The 14,926-nt window shown below is 38.1% G+C and overlaps 2 protein-coding genes and 1 long non-coding RNA gene across 3 annotated transcripts; 2 read left to right on the top strand and 1 right to left on the bottom strand.

The window, feature by feature from the left end:
* The first annotated feature begins 2,290 nt into the window (after nt 1–2,290).
* Nucleotides 2,291–3,338, top strand: LOC147338759 (uncharacterized). The gene is made up of 2 exons (XR_015126337.1): nt 2,291–2,718; nt 2,799–3,338. It is a non-coding gene; the product is annotated as an uncharacterized LOC147338759 (long non-coding RNA).
* Nucleotides 3,339–4,565: 1,227 nt separating this feature from the next.
* On the bottom strand, nt 4,566–10,154 carry LOC147338758 (retinol dehydrogenase 13). The gene is made up of 7 exons (XM_086273871.1): nt 9,896–10,154; nt 9,467–9,607; nt 7,332–7,523; nt 5,657–5,818; nt 5,465–5,581; nt 5,092–5,296; nt 4,566–4,892 (listed from the first exon to the last, which is right to left on the bottom strand). Exons 1-7 carry the CDS (start codon nt 9,969–9,971, stop codon nt 4,796–4,798), a joined length of 990 nt encoding a protein of 329 aa, XP_086129997.1. The 5' UTR covers nt 9,972–10,154; the 3' UTR covers nt 4,566–4,795.
* Nucleotides 10,155–11,387: 1,233 nt separating this feature from the next.
* tmed3 (transmembrane p24 trafficking protein 3) lies at nt 11,388–13,977 on the top strand. Its single transcript, XM_086273993.1, has 3 exons — nt 11,388–11,639; nt 12,020–12,265; nt 13,152–13,977. The coding sequence occupies exons 1-3, from the start codon at nt 11,490–11,492 to the stop codon at nt 13,383–13,385; spliced, it is 630 nt and encodes a 209-aa protein (XP_086130119.1). The 5' UTR covers nt 11,388–11,489; the 3' UTR covers nt 13,386–13,977.
* Nucleotides 13,978–14,926: the final 949 nt, after the last annotated feature.

Here is a 14,926-nt window from a genome sequence, read left to right as displayed (position 1 = left end):
ACAAAAAGCATTTTGTAATAACAAAGAATCACTGAAAGCCACTGAAAGAGTATATTAACCTTTCCCATAAATGTGTTTTAGGTCAATTCAACACCAGAGAGGTCCTGTTAGATTTTTGATAAAGAATCTGCAATAAAACTCCAAAAATAGAAATTCCAGTTGGCTTATTTGGGATTTTGGAGGGTGGTGCTGTGTAAAGACAACTGTCAACGCCCATTACGAGTAAAGTGCATATTAAAAAAAACATCAGTTGTATTTAACCATTAGAAATGTTTTATCACTTTGAAGTCACGCTTGTGAACGAATCTTAGAAATTGGGAAAAATCACAAAGTGTCATGTTGATTAAAGAATCGTTTTGAGCGTTTATTTCCAAGCCACTGGGTTTTCAGGACTCCAAAGAAAGGATAGGGATTAAATAAATACAAAGAATTAAAATAAAGCCTTACTACATAATGCAGTCCAGCCCTGAACCAGAGCCTAAAATTCAAATACTCAACTACATTGTGTTATGCAACAAATGTGTTCATGTTAGCAGCATTTTCTACCCTTGAGAGACAACTGAACACCTCCATTAAAATCACATTTCACAGCATTGTAGTTCCACATCATTCCACTAGCATTTCAGTGCCAAAATCTCTGCAGTACATGAGGCATAGTTTCATCTTTTTTAAAGCCGGCTGTGGTCTAACCCCTACACTGCAAGTAAGTTATGGAATACACCCCAGAAAAAACACAAAAACTGGGCATTGTTATTATTGTTAATATTTATTATATTTTTGCTCATTTAAGCTGTTGGTGGTTTCAGCTTTTATGGCAATTGGCATCAGGGACACTGGTTTAACCTGTGGAGTAGTTTTTTTAAATAACTGTATTAGCATACTTCAGTATGTATGAATTGTGTCTGTGAACTTGAGAACCCGTGAAGTCAGCTGGCACATGGCGCAAACAGAATTCCCTTATAACTCAAAGAAAGATGAGAATTTTGGGGGGAATATATTGATAATATCACTATAACTCTTTTTTGTGAGATTTTAATATTTCCATGTATTGAATCATCTTCATCAAAGTGGGTAGCAGGGTTGCTCCTGGGTTAAAGGATTTTAGTAAAAACAGCAAACAGTGCAATGATGAGAAATCTGCAGGTTCTCTTTAAGCATAATGACTGGCGACAGTAAACCGTAGCCACGATAACTGCTCTGATTTAGCTCAACGCATGCACAGACTCGTCCAAAGGTAGTCGCGGCATAGGCTGCTCTGCTTTAGGCCCTCAAATGCTATAAACCTGCAATCCTGCACCTGCCTCAGGCCCACATGGTTTACCTCTGTGGTCTCATAGAGGAAGAAAAACTCTGTGTCCCTTCATTTCTCCTTTCTCAAAGGAGGTGCAGGAGAGAGAGCTTGATTATGGAACAAGGGGAACCTGCATACCAGAAGGGCAAACAACAAAAAATCTCCACTCCAAAAACACTCTCAGCAAGCCTTTATGATCTCCAGAGGAAGCAAAAGGATGTTCTTTGCTGGGGGAGGGATAGTGCATGCCAGCACCTACACCTGTGTGCTAGCTGACACCACATATCAAGGTGGTTATTGTATATTTTACACATGTTGTTATGTGATATTGTATTTGTTTTAAATGTTATATACTTATGTGGTATGTGTATTTTGACTTTTGTTGCCATGATGCCAGGTCTCTCTTGAAAATGAGATTTTTAATCTCAATTTTTTACCTGGATAAATAAAGGACTAATAATAATAAAAAATGTCAGGATAGTCTGGTTCATAGGAACCTAAAGCTGCCTTGATATACCATGATATGCCATATTGTTTCTCCACTGAAAAACCACTTTTGAAATATTTCTCACATGTGTTTATACTGAAAAAAGCCTTCAAGGCATAAGCCAAGCAATTTTTTTTCCTATTGGCATCTCGTATGGGATCCCATCATATTAAAGGAAGTGGCGCACACTTACAGAAAGAATTGAGTAGACAAACAGCATGGATATAAAATTGCTTATGTGTGCAACTGAAATGAGAGCTATTTCCTTCTACCTCTGCATGGGCCCCAGGAGGAGGAAAGGGGAGAGCCAGTGGTCAACAGAGGTCTCACTTTCTAGGAGCAGCTGAATACCAGAGGAGCTGACAGGTATGTACATATTGGAATGTGTTTCTCAGCCACACCTGTGGGAAACACACCCACCAAGTTTGGTCTCTCTCATCCCACTGGCTGATATCGACCATGATTGACAATTGGAAGAACTATTTGGCTTCTGTCCTCAGGAGCCAGGGGGCAGGTATGGTAAGTTCTGAAAACGAACCAATGGCAGACTAGAAATCCTCCAAGCCAGGCGGGGCTGCGGTGAAATAAAACTCATCAGTGGGGTGTGTCCTTTAAAGTTTGTCAGCAGTCAAACAGTGAAAGGCCACTGCTACAGGACCCCACTTTGACTGGTTAAGACTTAACAAGTCCTTTGCTGAGTGAGGATCTGAGAAGCCGGCAGACAAAGTAAAGAAAGACAGAGAGGGACTTCTTTTCCTCGGCAGACCGACTTCCTCCACGGCTCAACAATGGGAGTGAAACATCAGAAATCTTCTGCTCCAAATCTCGAGAACACCACCTTCAGGGTCGGGATTTCGAGGAAATGGATGCCAGGTTTATGCAACTTGAAAACTACACAAACTTTCAACACTCTTTGGAGTCATTTTGTCCTAAGAAATAGGTACTTCGTCATAGTTTAACAGATTAAACAGATGCTTTTCTGGTACTGTGGTCACTCACATCTCCTTATCACTTTTCCAGCCCAGCTATAGATTCTGTATCCGTTGGACGGAGAACTGATAAGGGCATGTGCATGACATTACCTACAGATACTGAAGAGGTAACATCTGAGCCACAGAGCCTGTGGGGTAATTCAGTCATTGAGTTTATTACTGGTGAAACATGCTGAATGCTAGTTTCTGTGCTTTCTGATTTATGTTTGCATTTTAAACATGTTGGGAGTCGTTAGAATGGATAGAGTTTCACGTTTTAAAATGTGGCTTTAAAACAAGGAATGGGGTTTGTGCGAATGTATAACTATCTACAATGACACTTATGTAACCTTGCAAATTTGTGATCTGTCTAGAGTGACTTATTAAAAAAAAAAGACTTGCGTGTTTGGGGCTCTGCTGTAAGACTTAACACAAGAACAGTTGAGTTACAATACTGAAAGCTTGGTTTCCACGACACAAAGTTTAGAAAGCAACAGGGTCTCAGCCTGACATGACACAGCATGACTAGCATAATCCATTGACTGTACATGGAAAATGACATAACTGCTGAATGTGAAAAAAAAACAAACTAGGTGAGTAACTTGAATGTGATGCGTGCCAGCGTACTGACATGACTTTCACACCCACAAACATTTTTACACTTTAATTACAGCTGAGTGGGCCTGACATAAGGATCATACTGCATAAGAACTATAGGAGAAAGAAGTGTGGGTTTAAAGGCGTTGATACAGAAAAAAAAAACGTATGCGATGTCTTACAGTTTGCAAACTCAAATATTCAGGATGGTCAAAGGAATTACATTCACGTCACTAAATCTTGTGACTTTTACTTTTAAAAAGCAGTTTGAATTGTTCGTATCAAATGACAGATCCCTCCAAACACCCGAGAATTTTCCGCTTCTTTTCCTCGTCTTTTAACTCTTAAAATCTATGAACGAGAGAGTCATTTATATCAGAATGGGGTCTTATTCGCTGTTTTCGTCATTGCCAAATGTGCTGATAAATGGCTGCGCAATTCTAGGTTTGTATGACCTACAAGCTTCAAATATTGCAGATACTTTACAGCCATAACTTCCCATAAATAAAAAAGAAAATGTATAAATGCATTGAAAGTGTTGAGTCATTGCACGTGTTGACACTTGTCGCCAGATTTATTGCCAAAAGATTTTAACAGCTGGTGGTTTCTTGCTTTACACTTATTTATGTTACCTTCAGTCTTTAAGTTAACTCTCAACTTAGAGAACAAAAAGTACACAACATCACAATTTTCTTGTAAATGCACACACACACACACACACACACACACACACACACACACACACAGGAGGGCTCTCAGTGAGTTGACGAGTGTTTTGGACTTACAGTACTGGGTGTATCCAACTAGCTCTCTGCCCCTCAGGCATCTACTCTCTCTCTCTACACCTGGTAGACAACTCTCTCCTGTCAAGTAAAACAATCTTCCCACGGCTGCTAGCGCTTAAGGTCACTTCCTTTGGTTCAGCCCTGCTTCAACACATTCTACCTCTCGGTTTTCTTGTTTACCCAATAGAAAATCAACCACACCAAAAAAAATAAACAAAATCCTTTCACAATGTGTCAGTAATTGTTAAATGCCATGAATAAAAGCAAATGTTATATATGAGAACATGCTGTCAAAATAAGCCCAAATGGCAGAATAATAAGTAATTATCGCCTTGTTCTCATAATGATATAGCTGTAATGCACAGGTACACACTGGGGTACCTGTGTAAATGATAAAGTATGCAAAGTATACAGAGTATATATAAAATAAAGACTAAGCAACACCAATGATTTTAATAAGTGCATACTGAGTAGAGTAAATAGTGCAAAATCTGGTTCTGCAAACTCTATAAAATTTGAGCAGGAAAGAAATCTTATTGCACATCAAATTGTGTATTGTGATGTGCAAGGCTGTAAAGATTAGCACTTTATTTGCCCATATAAACAGGGTCGCTGAAATGCCAAAAAACAGCAGGGCTGATAAAGGGATGGCAGGCTGCTGTGCTTAAGACAGACCAACCATGGAAGCACTGAGGTCCCACAGCTTCTTGGCTGCAGCATCATTCAGGGCCTGTGGTGCTGGCTTTTTGGGAGCACAGTCGCTGTACGGTGGAATGAAGAAAAGAGATAAATCATGAAGAGTGTCATACAGTGTGGTTGCAAACTGCTTGTATTAAAAACCTTTTACTCTATTGTTGTTTATCTCAGCCTCTGTTAATATTAGAATAATTAATTGGTAGGATAAGAGCATTTCTTTTTCTACTGTGAGAACATCATTTTTCTCCAGTCAGATGTACTTGCCTGTAGTAGAGGCCACTGGAGTTTGCCAGGCTCTCGTCCACAGCACAGTAGATGGTGGTCTGGGCTCCTTCCCAGGGATTTTTGACCAACTTCATGAAGACCTTTGCTAGCATTATCTTCCACATAGGAAATGAATTAAATAGATGGCGGCCTAACTCTGTGCGGATGACCCCCGGATGAAGACTGTAGACGGTTACACCGCTGCCTAATGAGAGGTCCATCAGAAACAGGCGTGCGTCAAACACCGCACTAGTGTAAAAATCCTGGTAACAATGCTCATTAACTCAAGATACAAAGATAGAAAACAAGAGGTAAAATGGTTATTTGTAACATACTGTATATTATACATGTGTCTGAACTCCTGTCACACTACCGTTCAGTCTTGTAGCCAGTTCTTTGCCAAAGAGAACGTTGGCCAGCTTGCTTTGTCGGTAGCTCTTCTGGGGGGTGTAGTCTTTATCAACGTTAATGTCATCAAAGTGTATCTGACCTGCAAGAAATTTATTTTAAACAGGTGTGACAAAGAAAAATCTTTGGTTGTTTGACTTTAGCACCAAGATTTTACCTCTCTCATGCGCCAGGCTGGAGACGATCACAATGCGACTTGGTGCTGACTTCTTCAGCAGGTCAAGGAGACAGTTGGTGAGAAGAAAATGTCCCAGGTGGTTGACGCCAAATTGCATTTCAAAGCCGTCTTCAGTCTTCCACTTAGGACACATCATAATACCTAAAAAAAAATTTGAAAAAAAAAATTGAAAAAACAAAACAAAACAAGAAAATTATAAAAAATAAAAACATACAAATAACTAATTTCTCAGTGTCTGTCAGTATCATTCAACCCCAAATAACTTATTCTACCCTCCTAAAAATCTGTATGAGGATCCCATAAAGATCAAGGTCATTTTTATTTATATAGCACATTTCAAACAGCCGATGCTGCACAAAGTGCTTAACAATATAAAAATGATGACAACATTTAACTTCTACTAACTGACTAAGGCAGTGGTTCCCAAACTTTTTTTGCTGGGCCCCCCTTTGTTTTACATGAAAAATGTTACCAACACATCCTCCAACCACACACACCCATATTTTGCTCCATTGCGGTTTATTTCACACCTCAAACATTTAGTAAACAATTAAGCAAATACAAGTAATCTGCAATAAATGACAGGTAGTAATGAAATAAACTACTAACTCTTTTACGCTACGTCCGCACCTACACGGGTATTTTTGAAAACGCAGCTGTTTCGTCCACACGTAAACGGCGTTTCAAATCACCGAAAGCTGAGATTTTTTAAAAACCTTTTTTTGCGTTTACGTGTGGACGAGGAATACAGAGTTCGTCACGCAACGTCAAAGGTATGTGCCTTTTTCACGTCACGCTGTGCGCCATGTTATTGTTTACATGAGATGAATTCCAGAATGGCAGATAGAGACAAAATACTGTTTCTGTTAATCTGACTATCTGCAGGTTTACACGCAGTTACTGTCCCTCCATTTACAAAGACAGAGGCGTCGCGGTGTGATTATTTTACTGTAGTTGTTTTTTTCCTGTGTAATAATATTCAACATTGCTATCAATACATTTTTCAAAAAATGCCTCTGTGCAAAATAGGTTTAAAAACATAAACAGCTGTAGGATACTGTTTGTCCGTGATTTGAACCGGGGGGACAAATCGTGGCAGGATCAGCCTGATATTATTTGTATCCCACTGTAACTTTACTGTATAAAGAGCTAACGTCTACAAAATGTCAGGAGTAGTTAGTCTTTACAACAAGTGTTTGTGAACTAAAAATCAAGAATGTGGGATACTGTTTGTCCGTGATTTGAAGAGCCCAGCGCTGCTCCCGACGAAGGGAAAACCAGTTCTGCAGGGGAGACCTACCTCGACACTTGTGCAGGTGAAACCAAAGGGCAGATACGCTTCACCAGATTTTCTAGCCTTTGGCTTAGAATGAAGTTGGTTTAGAAACATATTCAGCTATGCTTCATCTCCTGCTTTGCTTTTCTGTGGGCGCCCCATGATAGCAGTGACCAAGCATTTTATTTTTTTCCTTTTCATACCACGCCCCCCCTGCCATGGCTCTGCACGCCCCCTAGGGGGCGGGGCCCACACTTTGGGAAGGTCTGGACTAAGGTAAGGCAAGGCAAGTTTATTTATGTAGCACATTTCAACAGCAAGGTGATTTAAAGTGCTTTACAGAGACATTAAAAAAACCAGGTAGAACTGCTGCAATACCTGCATTGTTAATGAGGATGTCTAAGCGCTCCTCATTCTTTTCCACATCTTTGGCTAAGTCTCTGACAGACTGTAGTGAGGCCAGATCAAGCTTCTTTACCACCACATTGCCATTCCCACTCTTCTGACGGATCTCATCTGCTGCAATACGGGCTTTAGTCATGTCCCTGCAGGCCAGGATCACTCTGGCCCCTTGGAGAAAAAGAAAAAACATACAAAAGCAACTCATATTTACATGTAAACACCAGAGGATGTGCAACCAAAGTACTAGTTGAGGTTACAGATTTATTTTTACCTACTGTCATTGATACTTATTTAATATTCTATCATTTCTTGGTTGTTACTGAATGGTTATTATATAATATTCTTCATTAAGTACCAAATGTCCAAAACAGGACTGTAGATATGGTTTCTTTTTACGCAACTATATAGAGATTTAATTAAATCATTTTTGGCAGTGCTTCATTTAATTTAAAAAATGTAAAAAATAAAATAAAATAAAAATGTCAGCAAAACCCTTCTATTAATTTTAAGTTAAGTAACTCTTAGATTAGAGATTAGATTAGATAGAACTTTATTAATCCCTCGGGTGGGTTCCTCTGGGAAATTCGATTTCCAAAAAAGCACAGCACCGACAGAAGTTACAGAATATTTTTATTTTTTTTTATATATATATATATATATATATATATATATATATATATATATATTACACACACACACACACACACACACATATATATATAAATACAGAGACAATATAAATAAAATATACGAAGGGGATAAATAGAATAAATAGGAATAAAAATAAAAATACAAGTGAATTGCACATTTCAAGTATTGAGTCTATTGCACCGTTGACTATTTACAAAAGTATTGCACAAAAGGTATTGCACAGTGAGGTGAAGAGGCACTACAGCTTAGTTGTTCCCCCCTCCTTTGTCCTCCTGTTTCCCCTCCCTCTCCCCTCCAGGGAGGAGTTAAACAGTCTGATGGCGTGTGGGACAAAGGAGTTTTTAAGTCTGTTAGTTCTTGTCTTTGGGAGAAGCAACCTGTCACTGAACAGACTCTTCTGGTTGTTAATGGCCGTGTGCAGAGGATGCCTGGCATTGTCCATAATGTCCATCAGTTTCTTTAATGTCCTTTTCTCTGCCACTGTCACCAGAGTGTCCAGCTTCATGCCGACCACAGAGCTAGCCCTCCTGATCAGTTTCTCCAGCCTTAGGAGTCAATATCCAAATATAAGGGCAAACTCTTATTTTATATGGAGCGTTTTCGTGCATGAATGGCGTGTTTAAGGTAATGTCAAACTATATTAATCATATTTAAGTCTGGATTTTGACTAGGGCACTCTAAAACCTTATCTTTTTATTACTTTATTTTTTGAAGCCATTCAGAAGTAGACTTTCTGATGTGTTCTGCATCACTGCTCTGCTGTATAACCCAAGTGACCTTGAGCTTCAGGGACAGATTGATGGCCGGAAAGCAGAATTCATGGTTCCAGACGGCTGATATAAAAACCAAGGATTTCAAACTCATTTTACACCACGGGCCACATACATTCCACTTAAGTGGTTTAGACCAGTGAATCTCCTCTGTCTGACACTGTACAGATGTTTATCTGCATATTTAATCCTGGTGCTATTTTAATATGAGAAAAAGTAGCGCAATTATAACAGTGTGTCTTTTTTCTACACAATAGAAATCCAGCTTAAACTGAAATAAGTTGCGAAAATACAGAAAAACTTCTGGTAGCTCATTGTGCAGAAGGTTTTTGTTAAATAACAGAAAATTGTCTGTTTTCTTTGTTTTCTTACTGTGGACCCACTCTTAAAAAAAATAAAAATTCTAGAGCAGACTTTGAAAAATATGAACTTTTCTGTCATATAACTGTATATAAATTAATTCATTGTTCTAGTGTAGCATGACATCATAGGCTGTAAAACCTATGATGATGCAGTTTAGAGTTAAGGTTAAAATTTATGCCATCCTTCACCAAAGAAGTCAAACCAATTCTGGCCCTGAGGATTTGACACCCCTGACCTACACCCATGTACAGGACGTGAGACACAGCCTTTGCATATGTTTTTGTTTTTCTGTACTTTTCTTTAACAAACAAACATGGAGGGTCTTACCTCTCTGGGCCATGTCCAGGGCTGTCTCTTTCCCAATACCAGTGTTGGCTCCAGTGATGAGGACCGTTTTCCCTTCCAGCCTGGCCTTGCTCCGACACACTCCTCCTGCCATCCATCTGCGGAAGGCCAGCACGCCTACCCCTGACAAAAAAGATATTTATGCTATGAACAGGGTGTAAGAGAATGTTCCGAAGACTTTCCATTCGACCTTTTACTACCTTTTACTCTTATGTTTATTCTAAGCTAAATCAAGCAGCTACATACTGTTATATATTTCTACAATTTCACACCTACGAGCAACAGCAATAATCTGTCATGACAGAACAAAGTGCTTACCTGATCTCCTTTCATTACCGTATCAGAAATCCTACTAAATGTGCAAGTTAACAAAGCTTAAACAGTATGCGTTTAATAAAGAATTAGGCTTACCTGCAACAAAGACAACCGTGAGGCAAGTTGCATGTCTCTCGGTGAAGTCCTTAACAGCCTCTGCGTAGTTTTGCATTGTTTAAGCAATTCTGGAACTTATATAAGAAGCTGAAATTTTAATATTGCTGCAGACTTGCAGTTAACGATCTGTTTTTGTGGAAGGAACTTTACGTCAGCTACCACAAACAACGGCGAAAACGACAAATACGTGTTTTCCCGTTTCGTATTTGTAACGATAAACTAGCCGGAAGTGGAGGGCGTGGTGGAACTTAAAGGAGATTTTTCAGAATAAGCTTCCGTTTAAATCAATCATTGGTTTAAATCAATGATTTAAATCAATGACTGTAGAAAACAGTCATTGGTTTAAATATGTGTATTTCCTTGCTGTCATGTACGACATACTTGTTTTTTTTTTTGTTTGTTTGTTTGTTTTTGTTGGTTGTGTGTTATTTGGTTTTGGTTTGGGGTTTGTTTAAGCTTTCAAGTACAGTGAATATTTGTTTTGGCATTGTGGGGAAATGTATCTGGTAATATATATCAAAGATCAGACCATAGGAGTTCTGTGCAGCGTGCTTGTGTAATAGAATGCCACGCAAAACACACCCATCAAGAGACAATAGGGCGTAATGCGGCAGCTTGCTGACTCATGTACTAAAGAGTTTACTTAAAGCAGCCATTCAGCTTGTGCAGGCATGCTCTAAATGTCAGGTAAAATACATTTTTAAATATGCATTGCAAAGTAGAACCTTGGTTGTGTATTACTTTGTTATGATTTATTTTTGTTTGTTTGTTTGTTTGTAATGGTAGTAATAGTACTATTATGTGCTCAGGATACACCGTGTACTGAATTATGAGCATCTGTTTGCAGTGAGTTACTCCCACTATAGCATAAGGTATAGAAATACTGCTTGCCTCGTCAGACATCTCTCACAGGGATTTTCAAATTAAAACACCATGTAAAACAGATTTATACAATTTTAATTAATAATTTGACGTAACACTGTCATTAGTAGAAACAGATGAAATTAAACTGGTAGTCATCTTAGAACCTTTGAACATTAGTGAATGATTTAACTACTGATTAAGTACATTTGTGCCATGAAAATATAATTTTACTAAAAACCTTTACTGGTGCAAGTAATAATATATAGTAATAATTTTGCATGCAAATTAATCTACTTTGGAACTCAAAATTCACTTGACTTCCCTTATTTATTAAAATTCGTTTGTCTGTTCGTTTCCAGCTTCTTTTGTTAATCCCGTGCCCTTATTTTGAAAGGGGGAAACCTGTTGTAATGCTCTGTTATTGGTTAAAATCTCTGTACAGCTGGTTAAGCGTATTTCTTCGCTTTGTGGGTCTAAACTTGTGTTAAAATATTTTAAATTGCGTTAAAAGCTTAAATTGGGTCTTGTCTGTCTTTATATTACGTTTGGAAGAAGTTGGATTTTTTTTTTTTTTTTCAAATAAAAAAACTAAACAACAGTGTCCCGGAAGTTCTTCATGCTCGCGCCACGTCAGAACTACAAACTGTTAACATCATTGTTGAATAGTGAAGAATAGTCTGTCTGCCTGCACCTTCTCTTTGTTGTCGCGATGTTGTATTTGTCACTCACCTGTTTGCTGCTGTTGTGTGGTGCATGTGTGGTGTCTGGGACTGAGATCACATTTGAACTGCCTGACAATGACAAGCAGTGTTTCTACGAGGAGCTGGAGAAAGACGTGAAGTTTGACATAGACTTTCAAGTAAGTTCCTCTGAGAGCTCCATCACGTCAGTGTGTGCACTTAGCAGATGCTGTCAGACTAATTTTTAGGCTGAAGTTTTTTTCTCCGGCTTCCAGAAATCAAGAACAAATTTATAATTGTCTATTAATCGTAAAATAGTGCAGAATGCATATTTTGATTTACTTAAATTTGGCTCCGTTTTTTTTCAATCAATTGAAAACATATGTTATCTCAGATTATTTTCCGTTTCAAGATAAAGACTTTTAAAGAGAAGCCCAATAATTCCCAGAGGAACAGCTGGCACACACACACACAGCCACATCCAATAACTTCAATATATTTAACAGCGACGCAACGTTGCAACTTTCTTTCCTTCTATATATGTTTTATTTTCTCTTAGGTTATTTCAGGGGGCAACTATGATGTGGACTGCTTCGTCACAGATCCTCATGACAATGCCTTGTATAATGAGAAGAAGAAGCAGTATGACAGCTTCTCTCACACCACAACTATGAAGGGAGTCTACAAGGTTTGCTTCAGCAATGAATTCTCCACTTTTACACACAAAGTAGTGTATCTGGACTTCCGCCACGGGAATGAGGAACCCATTCTGGACAGCATGAAAAGAACCACAGCTCTGACTCAGGTCAGTAATGAACACGGTGCTTTCAGTGTGTCAGGTGCAGTTTGTTTGTTTGTTTTTAAGAACATGCTGGATTACTTGATAGCTAATTTATTACCTTATCACTGTTTAAACATTGCTGCCTTCAATTAGACAAGCATGCCTTGAGAAGACAGAACTGCAATGTCATATCACAGACGTTTGTATCATGATTTGAATCAGAAAAAACAGGATGTATTTTGACATGAAAAATGAGTACAGACATATCAGTTATGCTTAGTAAGGTGATAACAAGTAATCTAAAATTGGTATAGTATTTTTGCTGCTTTAAAGGTGTTTATATAATGTCCACAAGGTGGTGCAAGAGTTATTCACATTAAGCTCACAAGGAAATATTGTATTTAAATGCACTCTCCGTTCCTGGAATTACACAGATCACCCAAAAGAGGAAATGTCAACAGTTTGACAGCATTGCTGCTTCTCAAAACACAGAGTGTAACATCTGATAAGCCATACTTTATTTCTCAAAAGAGTTTGGAAATTCCTTTGATGCAACTTAAAACCAGCATTTGTTGTTAATCTCAAGAAATGTATCAAAAATAACCTAAATAAGTAGAATGGTATGTAGGTCAGTAGAATATAGTATGACATAACAGATATCTTAAATATAATAAAGTAAAATAAATATAAAATTATACATAAAATAAATAAAGAGGTTGAGTGTTTATTGTTAAGAGTTGTGACTGTGCATTTCATATCAGACTATAGGATAGCATAGTGTTACTACTCTTTAATTCAAGTACTGAGACCTCTAGGGTCAAATGTATAGTGAGTTTATGTGACTCTGATCTGTGCGATCCACCTTCTACTGTACATATTGATGAATTTCCATTAATCTTTCTGTTATCAGTTGGAGTCGTCTTGCGTCGCCATTCATGAGATCCTGAAGGTGGTGGCTGACTCGCAGACATGGTACAGGCTGAGAGAGGCGCAGGATCGCACAAAAGCAGAGCACCTGCTGGAGCGCGTCACCTACTGGTCCATCGGAGAAACCGTCCTGTTGTTTGTCATCGGCATCGGTCAAGTCATGATGCTTAAGAGCTTCTTCTCTGACAAGAAAGGCTCTGTGGCAGCTACCACTTAAACCAAGGTCTCAGTGTGCCATAAGAAACTCAAGTGGAAGCTTGCTAATGTGAACACATATTGTTAGTATTTTCATCAAAGCCAATGGTAAATGGATAGATCAAGGAGTTTTCACATTCCTGTCGGGCAAAACTTGAATTCAGGTTTTACACAAGTTGTTTTCATTCAACAACTTTCTACTGAAAAGAAACCCCACTCACGTCTGTGTTTAAAATGCAGTTGACATCTTTCAGCCTTTAGAGACTTTATTTTTATAGAGGTGGACGAGATGGCATGTTTATTTTGATCTGCCTATTAAGTAGCCTAGTTTCACTTATAAAAGCAGCTTTGTGGATTTCTGTCATCTGTAGTAGTATCACACATAAAAACCAAAGAGGAATTGTGTTTAAATTTGAGTTTTATTTGTTGTATAACATCTGTTATATGTATTGTTACCTTAATTTATGTGTGCAAAATCATTATGAGCTATGAGAGCTCCGTTTCTCTCATGTCTTGTCTGTTTCATACGGAGTGGCTTAGGCATTTGTTTTTTCCTCATGCCAACCAAGTTGAAGTTTACTGTTTTAATTTAAATACATATAACCTTATACATATACACGCAACTACTGTTTTTTTGTTTGTTTGTTGTTTTGGATTCTCATTTATATGTTTTACATTTTCTTCACTGGAAAGTCACCAAGTATCAACCAGATATCATTTTTTGCACAAATAGTTTCTTTGACATTTCAATTCGATTTGAAGACAAATTATTATTATTTTTTTTTAAATACGGCTGTGTAGGTTCTCAGTCATCCAGGTCATGATAGTCTCAAGCACTTGAGTCGAAGGTAACTGGATGTCTTTTTTGGGTTCTTGTTTCTCACCTCTCATCTTAGAGGCTTCTTCAGTTCTGACCAGAGCATTTTCAGATGAGAGGTGAAACATCTTCATTAACCTGAAAGAGGGTTACTTTCAGCCAATTATGAGAGTAATCATGCCAGAAAGTTTTTAGACATTGTCAAATTAAAGTTTGGCACCGAGTGTTGTGATATTTTTTCAAATCCAATGATACGCGATGTTATTTAATTTTAAAAATTTAGAGATTAAGGAAACTATAGATTGTACTTAAAGCTATTCTAACAGTCTTTAATACTTTAGGTCTCCATGTTTTCAAGACGCTCCATTGGAAACTCTAATCCTAATGTCCTGCCACATTAAAAATGTATTTTGCTTATTGCAGCTTGACTTGAACATTTGACTTTCACTGTGCATAATGCTATATAGAAATGTGGCAAATTAAAGGAAAACCCAACACAAGGTGTCTCTGTAGGGTGTTTGGCTATAATGTCAAATCCCCTGTGTGCTCTTTGGCAGTAAATGTCCTGTGGAAGTTACTGCGAAAATAAGTCAGAAGACATAACATATGATTTACATAATTTTTCAAACTTATCAAATCAGTCAGTGAGCCCTCATACTCTTTTTATTGGGCAGCCGATGTTGGGGGGCAGTAACATCAGGAAAGAAGTGTTTAAGCATGTAATAAAGGTGATCACTGAGGACAAT

This window comes from Aulonocara sp. 'chitande type north' Nkhata Bay, linkage group LG1, assembly GCF_057382095.1.
Source record: "Aulonocara sp. 'chitande type north' Nkhata Bay isolate Kocher_YH1m ecotype deep benthic linkage group LG1, A_spYH_male_GT1.1, whole genome shotgun sequence".
In the NCBI taxonomy this organism is placed as follows: domain Eukaryota; kingdom Metazoa; phylum Chordata; class Actinopteri; order Cichliformes; family Cichlidae; genus Aulonocara; species Aulonocara sp. 'chitande type north' Nkhata Bay.
This window is presented reverse-complemented; position numbering and strand designations above follow the sequence as displayed.

Coding starts and splice junctions, on each gene's coding strand:
- LOC147338758 (XM_086273871.1), bottom strand. CDS start 9,971: ATGCAAAACTACGCAGAGGCTGTTAAGGACTTCACCGAGAGACATGCA. Junction 9,608..9,895: donor CACGGTTGTCTTTGTTGCAG/GTAAGCCTAATT, acceptor CTTTTTTGTCAG/GGGTAGGCGTGCTGGCCTTC. Junction 5,582..5,656: donor CAGCCTGGCGCATGAGAGAG/GTAAAATCTTGG, acceptor AATTTCTTGCAG/GTCAGATACACTTTGATGAC.
- tmed3 (XM_086273993.1), top strand. CDS start 11,490: ATGTTGTATTTGTCACTCACCTGTTTGCTGCTGTTGTGTGGTGCATGT. Junction 11,640..12,019: donor AGTTTGACATAGACTTTCAA/GTAAGTTCCTCT, acceptor ATTTTCTCTTAG/GTTATTTCAGGGGGCAACTA. Junction 12,266..13,151: donor GAACCACAGCTCTGACTCAG/GTCAGTAATGAA, acceptor TTCTGTTATCAG/TTGGAGTCGTCTTGCGTCGC.